The sequence below is a fragment of the Pectinophora gossypiella genome, chromosome 24 (assembly GCF_024362695.1).
Source record: "Pectinophora gossypiella chromosome 24, ilPecGoss1.1, whole genome shotgun sequence".
In the NCBI taxonomy this organism is placed as follows: Eukaryota; Metazoa; Arthropoda; class Insecta; order Lepidoptera; family Gelechiidae; genus Pectinophora; species Pectinophora gossypiella.
The window spans coordinates 5,760,645-5,773,933 of NC_065427.1; the positions used below are offsets into that span (position 1 = coordinate 5,760,645).

The following is a 13,289-nucleotide window of genomic DNA, read 5'->3' on the forward strand; positions in this document are numbered from 1 at the left end:
ACTTATAATAAAGTAATATACATTTCGTAAATCTTAAAGTATGGGAATACGGGTTAAAATGCCGATTATAGGAATGCAGTATTAAGGGGGAATGTTATATAAAATACTTAACTTATACATACATAATCGTATCGACTATGGCGGGCAAAACTTATTTTTTGTTTAGTTCGAAAACTAGCCCTGTCTCTTTCTTGTGGTAAGCGTAAGTGAAAGACAGTACTATTTTACAACTTACCAACAAGTAAAATTAAGTTTCGCGCGCCGAAATCGATATTAATATTACGATATACATAATATATAAAACACGACGTTCACAATCACACAATTATTGCCAAATCCCTCTCGCAAGCAGTTTCAATAATAATATCAAATATCAATAATAATAAAAACTCACTCTTCATAAGAATGTTAACACATTTTTCCAATGCTGGAAGCCAAAGCATTTTAGACATTCTGCTTAAATACAAGAATGGTCTTGCTAACAGATGATTCTCCACTATGCAAATGTAGGTATAATTCAAATGACTTGTCATTGTCATGAATGAAGAAAAAGAGTATGGAAAGCACGATAATTTCGAAAGTATAATTGCAAGTTACCAATTATCTCTTAATATTGCATGGTACTGCCTACTTTAAAGCCGCGTATCCACTCGGCAACATTTGGCGCGCGATATGCTGCATGTGGCGGACTCAGCTAGTTCCGCCCACATTCAACAGATGGCGTTACATTCAATAATGCAGTCTTCAACCAGTCGTGAAACGCGATATCGAGGTTTACACAGCAGGCCGCATATATACAACTACCAACATAACACCGTTGGATCGTCGAACCCTAGTCACACTAACAACTTGGGGCTTGGGGTACTATGTTCTGTTCGGTACCCTGAAAATATCCTTTGGCGGTAGCTCACCCTCGAAATTTAGCAACTTTTATTTAACAACGTTACCTGTACAGTCACGAGCATTAATATGATACACTTTGGTACCATGTCACATTAACTTTTTTGACAAAAGTGCACTGTAAGTCGCACTAAATGTCAAATATGTTAGTGCGACAGAGTCCTAAAGTGGGTACATTATATTGCTCATGACTGTACGCTACACGTCCTTCGTCGACAACATGTCGCTGGAGGAGCTAGCGTTGTTGCGTGTCGCGTTTTTACTCGACAGCAATTGACTCTAAACAAACGATACTCTTTAAACAAACAACAAACCGCGCGAGATGTTACGCTACAGCTGGCAACGTCGCGCGCTGTTGTGCAACGTTGCCGTACATGTTAAGCGTAACATGTTATAGCTTAGTGGATAGGAGGCTTAAAAGCGATTTTAATTATATACGGATGAACCTATACATACATAGAATCCCTAAAGGATCTTATTGCGCGACGGATGGTATTCACTACTAAGAGCCCTCACTCGATAATTACTTATCATTAATTTCAATGCAAAGTGGATATCAGCATTTGACGAGGCAAAAACCAAATATAACCTTTTCTACAAAAAAAAAACATTTCTAAACAGTTTAACATAGCATAAGCTCACGACTATATCCCAATGGGGTAGTCAGAGGTACATCCATCGTAAGATGAACTAAGTACGCACACTTCACCGTGGGTAGTAAGTGGAGTTCCGTGGTCTCTACCTATCCCGACGGGAAGTAGGCGTGATCTTATCTAAGTATGTATGTAAATAGTAAATAATAATCATAAGTACCTAACTGTGGGTATGTTCATAAGCTAAATGTAAAGATTATTCTTATAAAATCTTGGTACTTTTCCTTTAAGAAAAATCGCTTATTCCACCTATAAATTGTCACCCGAAAATTCGGAGACCCTTACAATTCGTTGTATATAAATGTATAAAACATTGACACGACCATAATACTTAAGCACGATATTTTTCCATATTTGCACACCGCTTTTATGAGGGACAACATTATCCTGTCCTTTCCGTGCTTCGGAAGGCCGTTGAACACCTCTACCAAACCACAGTGCAGAGTGGTGGAGTATGCTGCATACACCTGGGAGGAAGCCTGTGCCCAGCAGTGGGACGTATACAGACTATTTATGTTATGCATGACCCTTTTAACGAGAAAGCTGTCATATCACAGCCCATCATAATAACCCATACAGATTTTAGATTCATACACATCTCACACAAGTCAATCGACTTATTAATTTGACACAAATTAAAAAAAACAGTGTGCAAATATGGCCTTATTTTAAGGTCTATACATACACATCTAGACCTAATTTTTTCAAAGTAGTATAAATATCTATCAAAATTTACCGAATCAGCTTAAAATTACGCTAATTTCGAGACTTGTATAAAATCTAGCCAGTATTTCTACTAAATGAGGTTTCGATGTGTATGGATAGGCCATTTTTAACCCAAATGTGCCTATAATATGGTTTGTTTCGAGCACAATAATACGTGGTGTTTTTCGTAGGCATTTGAGCCTAGGACATCATCAACATACTCAAAAAAAATATATATATATATATATATATATATTTTATTTATAACATATTACCATAACATAACATACAAAACTATATCCTAATTGGGATAATCAGAGGTACGATAAGGTGCAAAAGTCCAATCAGCTGCTTGCGAAGTAATAAATTAACTGGGGTTACATTTCGTTTCTGTAATAGACCCAAAACACCTATAAAAACATAAATTTTATAATTATGACAACTAACGATTCATAATTTCACCACTGTTTACAAATAATTCGCTGGGCTCAGTGACTGCACTTTTTCTCTGATTGTACATTCATCGCAAGATGAGCTAAGTATGTGTGTACCTCGCGCAACTTTACTGGTATTTTGCTTTTCTTTCATAAGATCATTACCACATCTTCGATAACGTTAAGTTTGCTTCAATGATACTATTTAGTGGCAATAAATCACCATTAACTCCCTAGCGTTATCCCGTTTTTCACGGGGTCCGCTTACCTAACCTGAAGATTTGACAGGTCCGGTTTTTTTACAGAAGCGACTGCTTGTCTGACCTTCCATCCCGCGAAGGGACAACCAGCCCAATACACGTTAGGTCACATACCTCCGAAACTCATTTCTCGGGTATGTGAGTTTCCTCACGATGTTTTCTGAGTGGCAATATATGTTAGACTATTTATTAGGTATTTTTTTTATAATACTTCCATTGTCAAATAAATTGAACTGTCTTATAATGAATTACACGTGTTTTTTTCTGAGTATGTCGATGATAGATCCTTTTTTGTTTATATAAAAAGACGCAACTCCCAGCACACATATTACATCGGTCTTAAGCCTTTAATAAATAAGTTACCTTAATATAACATACAAATATTTACGTACACAAATATTAATTATTTAATTACTTTCATTATAATGTACAGTGGAGCTATGAAAATGTTGATTTTGATTTTCAACGAGCTTAGAATGGATTAGGCTCTAAGATTAGGCCCTTTTATGGAACTTATTGTTTCTGGTTTTAGTAGATTTTGGGTGGTCAACATTTTCATGTTATTCGAGACAACACAAAAACTTCACAAATCCTTCACCCAATTTATTAAATAGGTCTAGTATATATATTTACTATTTTTTATTCATAATTCTTTGCAGTTGTTGAAATTACATGGTAAATAAGTGAAGAAATGTTGAGATAGATAGATAATGTAATTGTCGAAAAAGATTACTCTTTTATGTAAAGAAGTTAAAAAATATATGTTATTTGCTAAAGTAAATATATATAACAGACCTATTCATCATTTAATTATTATAATAGTATAAAATTCTGGAATGTTCTAAAATGCAATGAGCCCAATTTCAAAAGCGATATCGAGTCTTATAATATAATTTCGGAATGATGTTGTATCTTAAAAGGGCGTATAATCTTGTTTAGTGCAACTGTCGCTTGAAAACTAATGTTTGCAGTTTTAAAAACTATAAAATGCATGCGGTGATTTCTCTGACGATCAGTGATCAACATTTATTGTTTTGTGAAGGCAAAGGTGTCAGTATTATAAGTGGTTCTTATACAGAATCATAAGTATGATTAATTTAGACAAATGTATGATGAAATTCATCATATCGTTAGCGCTATCCCGTTTCCACAGGGTCCGCTTACCTAACCTGAAGATTTGACAGGTTTTTTACAGAAGCGACTGCCTACATATTTCCGGATTGCATTTTTCGGTTGGGTTGAAACATCGTTATGAAACCCACATTGGGTTTCATAACGATGTTTTTCTGTAGGCAGATGTTCATCCATCACAAGATGAACTAAGTACCCACACCTCACCGAGCTTTCTGTTAGACCAACGCGATAATCGAGGCAGCTGTGTTAATAAAAACTGCATTTAAGATTAACTCATTGGCGCTCCCCGTTTGGGAAGCAAGCCGGTGAACGGGACAACATTGACAATCGTTTATGATTCAAAAAAGTCGATAAAGTATAAGAACGACTTACAATTCCAAAACCCTTCACTCCACCTATGGCTAGACCATTAGGCTAACTTACTTATTGACTGGTGCGTCCATGGTGGGGATGTAGTCGAGCGCCATGAGACAGGCGAATACAGTCATGATCATCTTGGGTTTCCTCTCGGTGATGTCCTCCGGTAGCGCGTACACTCTCGCGCCGCAGCGTCTCGCCATCGAGATTGCGTATTTCGCATTCGCCAGGTTCTCCTGCGAATACAAATTGGGGTTTTAAGGGTGGTATTAATAAACCGGAGAGAGGAGGAGGAGCTCGGTGGCGCAGCGGTTAACGCGCTCGGTCTGCGATTGTTGGAGTTAAGCAACTTTCGCAAAGGCCGGTCACAGGATGGGTGACCACAAAAAAAAAGTTTTCATCTCGAGCTCCTCCGTGCTTCGGAAGGCACGTTCAGCCATTGGTCCCGGCTGCATTAGCAGTTGTTAATAACCATCAATCCGCACTGGGCCCGCGTGATGGTTTAAGGCCCGATCTCCCTATCCATCATCCTCAAAGCTAAGATTAGTTTATTAATACCACCCTTACGATATGTCTCGAATGATAAGCAGCTATTTTCTCTCCTAAAACAGCGAAGTGTGGCGGACCCAACTAGTCGATCAGTTAGTTCCACCCTTATGCAACAGATGGCGTTGCGAGATGGCATAGAACGCGCTAACGAAGTTTGCACAGCGCGACGCACATGTATAACTTCCAAAGACACAGGAACATTTTATTACAAAAGTAGAGAGCATTCGTGGTAGCATAAAATACCTCCTGACTGCTTCCAGGCAACACGAGGTCGTAGTTGATGGAGCCAGGCTTGATGGCATCGATCAAGTCGATCACCACCTTCCCGTCCGCTAGCACTTCATCCTGAAACATACGTGCAATAAATTGTTAAAAAGTTTTAAAGAGCAATGGAGCGCAGCATATTGGGCGTAAGAATAAGAAATAAATACTACGTATAGAACGGCAACTCGCTTCCCACCAGCGGCTGAGCTATGTTTACATCACCTCCTCATATAATTCATTCTTCAATCGTGACGGCTGCGCGCGCACTATTGTTTTTAACTTATAACAATAGGTATATTTCATATATTCGAATTTTGAAAATGGACGCAGTTCTTTTGTCTGATTCGAATTTCATTTTTAAGAATATAATAAATTTATTGCCAGTAACAATTAGTTACTTATTTAAATAATGAGCTGAATCACTCCCCCTCAATATTCGTTATGATGTCACTTACACCCCGTACAAGTACCATACAAGTACGTATGGGGGTGTTAGTGACACCATAGTAAATACTGAGGGGGATGATTCAGACTATGATTCCGAGTTGATATCAAGTGGAATTTTCTGTCGGAAAATTAATTAAAGTTTTAGTGGTTTTTTTTTTAATTATTAACAGTTCTGTGCGACGGAAAATTCCAATGCCTCCAATCGGTTTCCCTCAATCAGCGCTTATCGCTATCGACCCGCTAAGGTCGATTAATTCTTTTAAATATTTTTCCTCTCAGTCGACGCCCTGAACCGAAGTTCGCGCCCAACTGGGCACCCTCAGGCCTGTTGTCTTAAACGTTGTACCGGGTGAGAGCCTTCAGCGCTCCCCATTTGTCCGGCCAAGTAGTTAATGCCATCTGCGGAAAATCTACAGTAAGTCACGTCAAAAAAAAGCTGTATAGGTTACCTGGAAGCTCTTAATGGAGGAGGTCTTGCCGGCTGAGGCGAGTTTGTTGTTGACCCACTGCACGATCTCCCGCTCGATGATGGGGTTGCCGGTGTTAGCCAGCCGGGTGAGCACGGACAGCGTGTACGCACGCATCAGCTGCCAGATGAGGGCTGCAAATATCACATTAAAGTCATCATCATTGGCCTTATACGTCTGTTTCAGACGATTTATGACGTCATTGCCTCGAAGAAATGCACTTTCTTTCGTGGTTGTGCGAGCCAATCCTAGAGCGGCAAACTCTACCGCACACTCTACCGCACACACATTAAAGTACTCATTAAAATACAATACAAAATTCTTTCACTCATCACTAATTCAAGGGCCACGCTCTTGTCGGTGTAGCATTCTCCATTCTTGTCTATCAAAGGCCAATTCCTTCATTTATAAGACACGACGTTCACCTTCTCTTTAATCTGTTCCATGTAAGCTCTTCTTGGTCTTCCCCTTCCTCTCTTTCCTTGTAGCTTCTATTCTATGATGTTTTTAATAAATTCGTCGTGTCTTATTAAGTGTCCAATCATCTTGCCTCTTCTGTCCTCAATAACTCTCAATATTTGCCTCTTTACCCTTACTCTAACTAGCACTTCCTTCATTAGTAACTTTTTCTTCTTTTTTTCTTTAATGCACAAAAAAAACTAAAATGTATGGAATATACGACGTTCTTGGCGAGAAATGGTACTAAATCTAAAATGTATGGAATATACGACGATCTTGGCGAGAAATGGTACTAAATCTAAAATGTATGGAATATACGACGTTCTTGGCGAGAATTGGTACTAAATCTAATACGTATGGAAGGGACGAGACATGGTACTAACCGAGCGTGAGCGTGGCGTTCCCCTCGTTGATGTCGGCGCCGGCGATGCCCACCAGCGAGAACCCCAGCGTGCGGCCCAGCTCCACCGCGTAGTTGCAGTTCTCGAGCCGCTCCATGAACTTGCGCAGTTTCGAGAATTGGCGGTGCACCTGTTATGGACCGATACAATAATGTACAATGAATATAAATACACACATTTTCTTGGTTGAATGAATTTAAAGACGAAGACCGAATGTCTTTTTACCGTGGTCCAGCGGTTGTGCGTTGGGCTCGCGATCCGGAGGTACCGGATTCGAATCCCGTTGGGGACATATCACAAAAATCACTTTGTGAGCCTTGGTTTTGGTTAGGACATTGCAGGCTGATAACCCGATTGTTCTAAAGTTAGAAGGCCTGTGCTGCGGAAGGTACATTAAGCCGTTGAACCCGGTTACTGCTTACTGATCATTACATGAGCAATAATAACCACGACACCAGGGTTGACGAGGTTGGTACATACATACATGTGGGCAGAACTACAAATAATCAAGAAAATATTTGCAGCTACTTTTGATATATAGTCCTAAGTTGGATAATGATAAACCGTGTGATGATAGGGGATCAGCCTATCGCTCTTACAGATGATCCATCAAGTTCGACAGGACGCTGTCCCTTTATCGCCTTTTAAGACATGCACGGGAAGATAGATCATATATATATTGACTTGCGACCGTCAGTATATAAATATACTGTAGGTCGCAAGTCAATATATATATGAAAACATTATGTATGTTCGTAAAAATGTATCTCTCCTTCCGAGAAACTGTGAAAGGCATACTTACAATACAAGAAATAAACATAAAATTGCTATTCAAAATTCTAGATTAAGTAAATTAAATTCATCTTTTTTGGGATTATGTATACGTTTTTACAATAAAATACCAGATAATATTTTAAATTTGTCAGAAAATAAATTTAAAGCTCATGTGAAGCTTGTACTTTATGTAAAAAAGCTTATTATAAGATTAATGTGTTCCTCTAGTTATTAAATAACTTGTAATGTATATCGTTGCTGTTGCAGTTTCTTGTCATTTCTTCTCCACAGCCATAACACCTTGCGAAATGACGTAAATTCAAAAATGTTACATTGACCTTCAACAAGTTTATCCATGATAATTACGTTGAATAAATGATTCTGATAGGCAGCTGAACGCATTGTATGCTTTTTTCTTTACTCCCAGTCCAGCAGAGGAGTTTGGTAATCCACTTCACTGGCCACACGTTGGAAGAATCATATCAATTCAGTGACGGTACCTTCTTCCAGTTGACGATGCCGGGCTTGATAATGTCGTACAGCTGGAAGATGACCAGCCCGTCCGTCAGGTCGGAGTACAGCCAGTTGACGTGTGGAGCCACACCCATCGAGTTCATCCAGTTGCGGTAAGCTGTAATTAAAAAAAAATAAACTTGTAAGTGAAAATTGAACTTAAGAGGACGTAACTTCAGACCCAGAGTAAACCTGAAGAAAATACAAAGGATTTATCATCATCATCATCAGCCGTACGACGCCCACTGCTGGGCATAGCTCGTTGGCGCAGCGGTAAACGCGCGCGGTCTGCGATTGTTAAGATAATCAACTTTCGCAAAGGCCGGTCATAGGATGGGTGACCACAAAAAAAAAGTTTTCATCTCGAGCTCCTCCGTGCTTCGGAAGGCACGTTAAGCCGTTGGTCCCGGCTGCATTAGCAGTCGTTAATAACCACCAATCCGCACTGGACCGCGTGGTGGTTTTAAGGCCCGATCTCCCTATCCATCCATAGGGAAGGCCCGTGCCTCAGCAGTGGGGACGTTTATGGGCTGGTGATGATGATGATGGTACAAGTGCGGTACCAGGGTCCGAACCAGCGCCCCCCGATTGAGAAGCCGGCGAGCCACAGGACTACAGACATCATCATCTTCCTAACGCCCTCCGTGGTCCAGTAGTTGAGCGTTTGGTCCAGTAGTTGGTCGAATTCCGGTGAGAACATATCACAAAAATCACTTTGTGATCCCTAGTTTGCTTAGGACATTACTGTCCAAAAACTAAGATGATCCGTGTTACGGAAGGCGCGTTAAGCCGTTGGTCCCGGTTACTGCTTACTGATGTAAGTAAGTAGTTGTTACATGAGCCATGTCAGGGGCCTTTGACGGCTCAATAATAACCCTGACACCAGGGTTGATGAGGTTGGTTATTCACCTCACAACCCACACTATAGAAGATCATCATCGTCTTCTTAGCGTTATCCCGTTTTTAGAATCATAAGTATGAATGATTTAGAAGAATTGTATGATGAAACTCATCATATAGTTAGCGCTATCCTGTTTTCACAAGTTCCGCTTACCTAACCTGAAGGTTTGACCCGATTTTACAGAAGCGACTGCCTGTCTGACCTTCCAACCCAGGGAAAACCAGCCCCATATTTGTTAGGTTACAGGATCACAGTGAATTTTTCAATATTATTTTTATTTTATTTTTTTAAAGAACGTCTAGGTCCCTGTGCCGAGGTATTTCTTGCAGCTTCTTTTCCCCGGCTATACAGGTTGTGAGAAGCTGCAGTAGTTTTAGGCGGATGAGACGTTCGTTATGTAAAATTGACGATTCAATGTGTAACTATGTTACCTAATGAATAAAGATATTTTTGAATTTGAATTCATCTTTCAAAAAATGACAAAAACAGCCTCCGTGGTCTAGTGGTTAGAGCGTTAGACTCACGATCTGGAGGTCCGGGTTTGATTCCCGATGGGGACATTGTCGAAATCACTTTGTGAGACTGTCCTTTGTTTGGTAAGGACTTTTCAGGCTTGAATCACCTGATTGTCCGAAAAAGTAGGATGATTCCGTGTTTCGGAGGGCACGTTAAGCCGTTGGTCCCGGCTATTAGCCGTAAAAACACCTCCACCAACCCGCAGTGGAGCAGCGTGGTGGAGTATGCTCCGTACCCCCTCCGGTTGATTGAGGGGAGGCCTGTGCCCAGCAGTGGGACGTATATAGGCTGTTTATGTTATGAACTCATGTTTACTGACTTTTCTCCTCGCGAGTCTCGTCGAGCGTGTGTAGCGGCAGGTCGGAGTCGCTGGGCCTCTGCAGCGCGGGGTGCTGGTTGAACAGGTTGGCCACGAAGGCCAGGTTGAGCTTATACACGCCGCCCACCACGTCGGCCGGGGTCACGAACGCTCGGCAGCGGAGCTTGGCCGCCTGCTGGAGCATCACCTCGGCGCGGCGGTGGAGGTCTTGCTCCTGGAAAGGAAAACGAAATATATACAGGGTTGTTGAGAGTGCATACATATTTATGAAAATATTATTGAAAGCCCAGTGCCCAGACCTGGTCATTGACGGAACGTCAAAAGTCCAGGCTCAAGGTCTGCCAAAGAGCGATTGAGCGTAGTGTGTTGGGTGTCAAACGAATTCATCGAGTCCGAAACACAACACTGCGTTCAAAAACGGGAATCGCTGATGTGGGACGGGAAGCCGCAAAACTCAAATGGAATTGGGCCGGACATGTTTGTCGCATGCATCCTGAGCGTTGTTCACGGATCGTCACGCATTGGGTGCCTCATGACGGGTACAGGCGTCGTGGCAGACCTCGAAAGAGATGGCGTGACGACTTGGACGCTTGCCGGAGGGACTGGCCGGAATACGCACAGGACCGCGAAAAATGGAAAGAGGAAGGGGAGGCCTTTGCCCAGCAGTGGGATCTTGTAGGCTAGATTAGATTAGATTATTGAAAGCAACGTCTACGATTGTGTCTACGATTTATTTAGTTTATTTTTTTGTTCTCTCTTGTTTATTCTTTTCGTTTATTTATTTGTATGTAGTTCTGTGACAGGTATAGTCCTAGTAAACAGTTTTTCTGAAGTGATAGCCACGACACAGGCATGCCTAGTGTGGATATCGCAGTGTAATAAGCATTGTTATACCGTGTCTTTTGAATAAATATTTTTGCTAAAAAATATTAAATATTTTTGCTAAAAAATATTAAATATTTTTTTAAAAGCTGGCGAAATACGGGGACTTAACGCGGACCCACGATTTTGTCCCTTTTGCCGTCGAGACTTCGGGTGTGTGGTGCTCGGCGGCCAAGGATTTTATTCGTGTTTTGGGGAGGCGCTTGAGGGACCGCGGTAGTGACCCCCGCGCCAGCTCGTTCCTGGTTCAACAGGTTTCCTTGGCAATAGTGCGCGGTAAAGCGGCCGGTATAATGGGCACCTTTGAACCGGGTACGAGAGGGGGCGGTATTTTAGACTGACTAGTGTTTGTGTAATAATTTGAAATGTTTTAATTATTCGTAATTTTAATATTTTTGTATTTGTATTTTGTAGCAAAAAAACATTACGTGCTGATTTTTTATTGAAAAAGCTAACAAAGACATTTTTAATAACAATGGAACGTTATAAAATTGACATGTATAAAAATAACTTAATAAGACCAAGGGTGTTATTGACAACGTAACGAATACTGAGGGGCATGATTCAGACCATGATTCTGAGTTTATATCAAGTGGAATTTTCTGTCGGAAAATTCTTGAATAGTTTAAGTGTTTTTTTTAATCATCTGCAGTTCAAATTCAAATTCAAAAATATCTTTATTCAGTAGGTAACATAGTTACACTTTGAATCGTCAATTTTTACATAACGAACGTCTCATCCGCCTAAAACTACTGCAGCTTCTCACAACCTGTATATCCGGGGAAAAGAAGCTGCAAGAAAAACCTCGGCACAGGGCCCTAGACGTTCTTTAAAAAAGTTCGATACTTAAAGCATGCCCCTCAGTATTCATTACATTGTCAATAACACCCTTGGTCTTATTAAGTTTTTTTTATACATGTCAATTTTATTGCGTTCCATTGTTATTAAAAATGTCTTTGTCAGCTTTTTCAATAAAAAAATCAGCACGTAATTATTTTTTTTTTTTGCTTTCGATAATTATTTCATATGTATTTCGTTACGATGTCACCAACACCCCGCATAAGTCTTAATTTTAGTAATTATCTAAATTGACAATGTTTTATTTGTATGATAAAGTGGTGTTTGGAAGATTGTGTTACTAACAACGACTTAAACGCGGATTGTGGTATGTGAGTACGTACCATGAGAGCTTCGGTGGTGACTCCGGCGTCAGCGGGGGCGATCTGTTTAAGCAGGTACGAATATATCTCCGAATCGGACACGTCGGCTTGGAAGTTGGTGCAGCGGCGAGTGACGCCAGCCTGCTGCAGGTGGTGGTTCACCCAGCGGAGGAGGATCGCCTCCGGGGATAGCCCAACCAGGTCTTCGATGCGTTCCTGTGGGGAAAAGAATCAAACGTTAAAAATATTTCGAAAAAGTTTGTCAAGTCTAAAGAGTTTATTACACCTGGCTGTCCGACCTGTGACGTCAACGTCACGGGTGGTTACCATGGTTACCCCTCCTCCACCAACTCGCTCGAGATCGTGGTTTCCATGGTTACGACCCGTCGATTTTTTATTAGACTACACGATCTGCCGGCTTAGCACCGCAAGCACGCGACTCTTTCTCGCCGCGACAGAGATCATCTGTCTTTTTCTGTGCAGTACTGTGAGAGAGTGACGGGTGACGTATGTCGAGGCTAGAAAGAGTCGCGCGCTTACGGTGCTAAGCCCGCTGTTCGGGAAACGGGAGTTGGTGGGGGGGTAACCTGTCGAACAGGTAGGTGTAATAAGCAATATTAAGATTTAACAGGGGTCGAGCCTGTTTCCATTAACAGGGCACAAAACCTGGAAACCACGTGATATCAATTATCTATCTATATATGAATTCACACTCATAGTCGAATTCAGTGGTTTCAAGTTGCAAGACCGAATGTCCTTTTAAAATCCAAACACAATTGTTTGACTATTGTATCTTCCAGACACATCGGCCTTAAGGGTCCGACTCAGGATACAACGATGTAAGGGCGATATTAATAAACTAACCTCAGCTTCGAGACTGCTCTCGAGATCGTGTCAATGTGACAGTTCTCATATAAAACCTGGGATTTGAGCATGGTCTTGAGGGCAGTCTCAGCTTAAATTAGTTTATTAATACCACCCTTAGGGTGCCTTAACGACCTCCGTGGTCCAGTGGTTGAGCGTTGGGCTCACGATCCGGAGGTTCTGGGTTCGATTCCCGGTGGGGACATATCACAAAAAAAAATACTTTGTGGTCCCTAGTTTGGTTAGGACATTACAGGCTGATCACCTGCTTGTCCGAAAGTAAGATGATCCGTGCTTCGGAAGGCACGTTAAGCCGTTGGTCCCGGTTAC

General features: G+C 41.2%; 1 protein-coding gene across 2 annotated transcripts in view; it reads right to left on the reverse strand.

Annotated features, from left to right (window-relative positions):
- LOC126377841 (plastin-2) overlaps nt 1–13,289 on the reverse strand; it is a 62,380-nt gene that overhangs the window by 2,243 nt on the left and 46,848 nt on the right. For both annotated transcript variants that reach the window (XM_050025811.1, XM_050025812.1), the window contains exons 8-14: nt 12,117–12,311; nt 10,054–10,267; nt 8,305–8,435; nt 7,013–7,160; nt 6,153–6,304; nt 5,236–5,337; nt 4,510–4,679 (exon numbers count right to left, since the gene is read on the reverse strand). In XM_050025811.1, the coding sequence (XP_049881768.1) occupies nt 4,510–4,679; nt 5,236–5,337; nt 6,153–6,304; nt 7,013–7,160; nt 8,305–8,435; nt 10,054–10,267; nt 12,117–12,311 (1,112 nt within the window). The remainder of the gene's footprint in view (nt 1–4,509; nt 4,680–5,235; nt 5,338–6,152; nt 6,305–7,012; nt 7,161–8,304; nt 8,436–10,053; nt 10,268–12,116; nt 12,312–13,289) is intronic.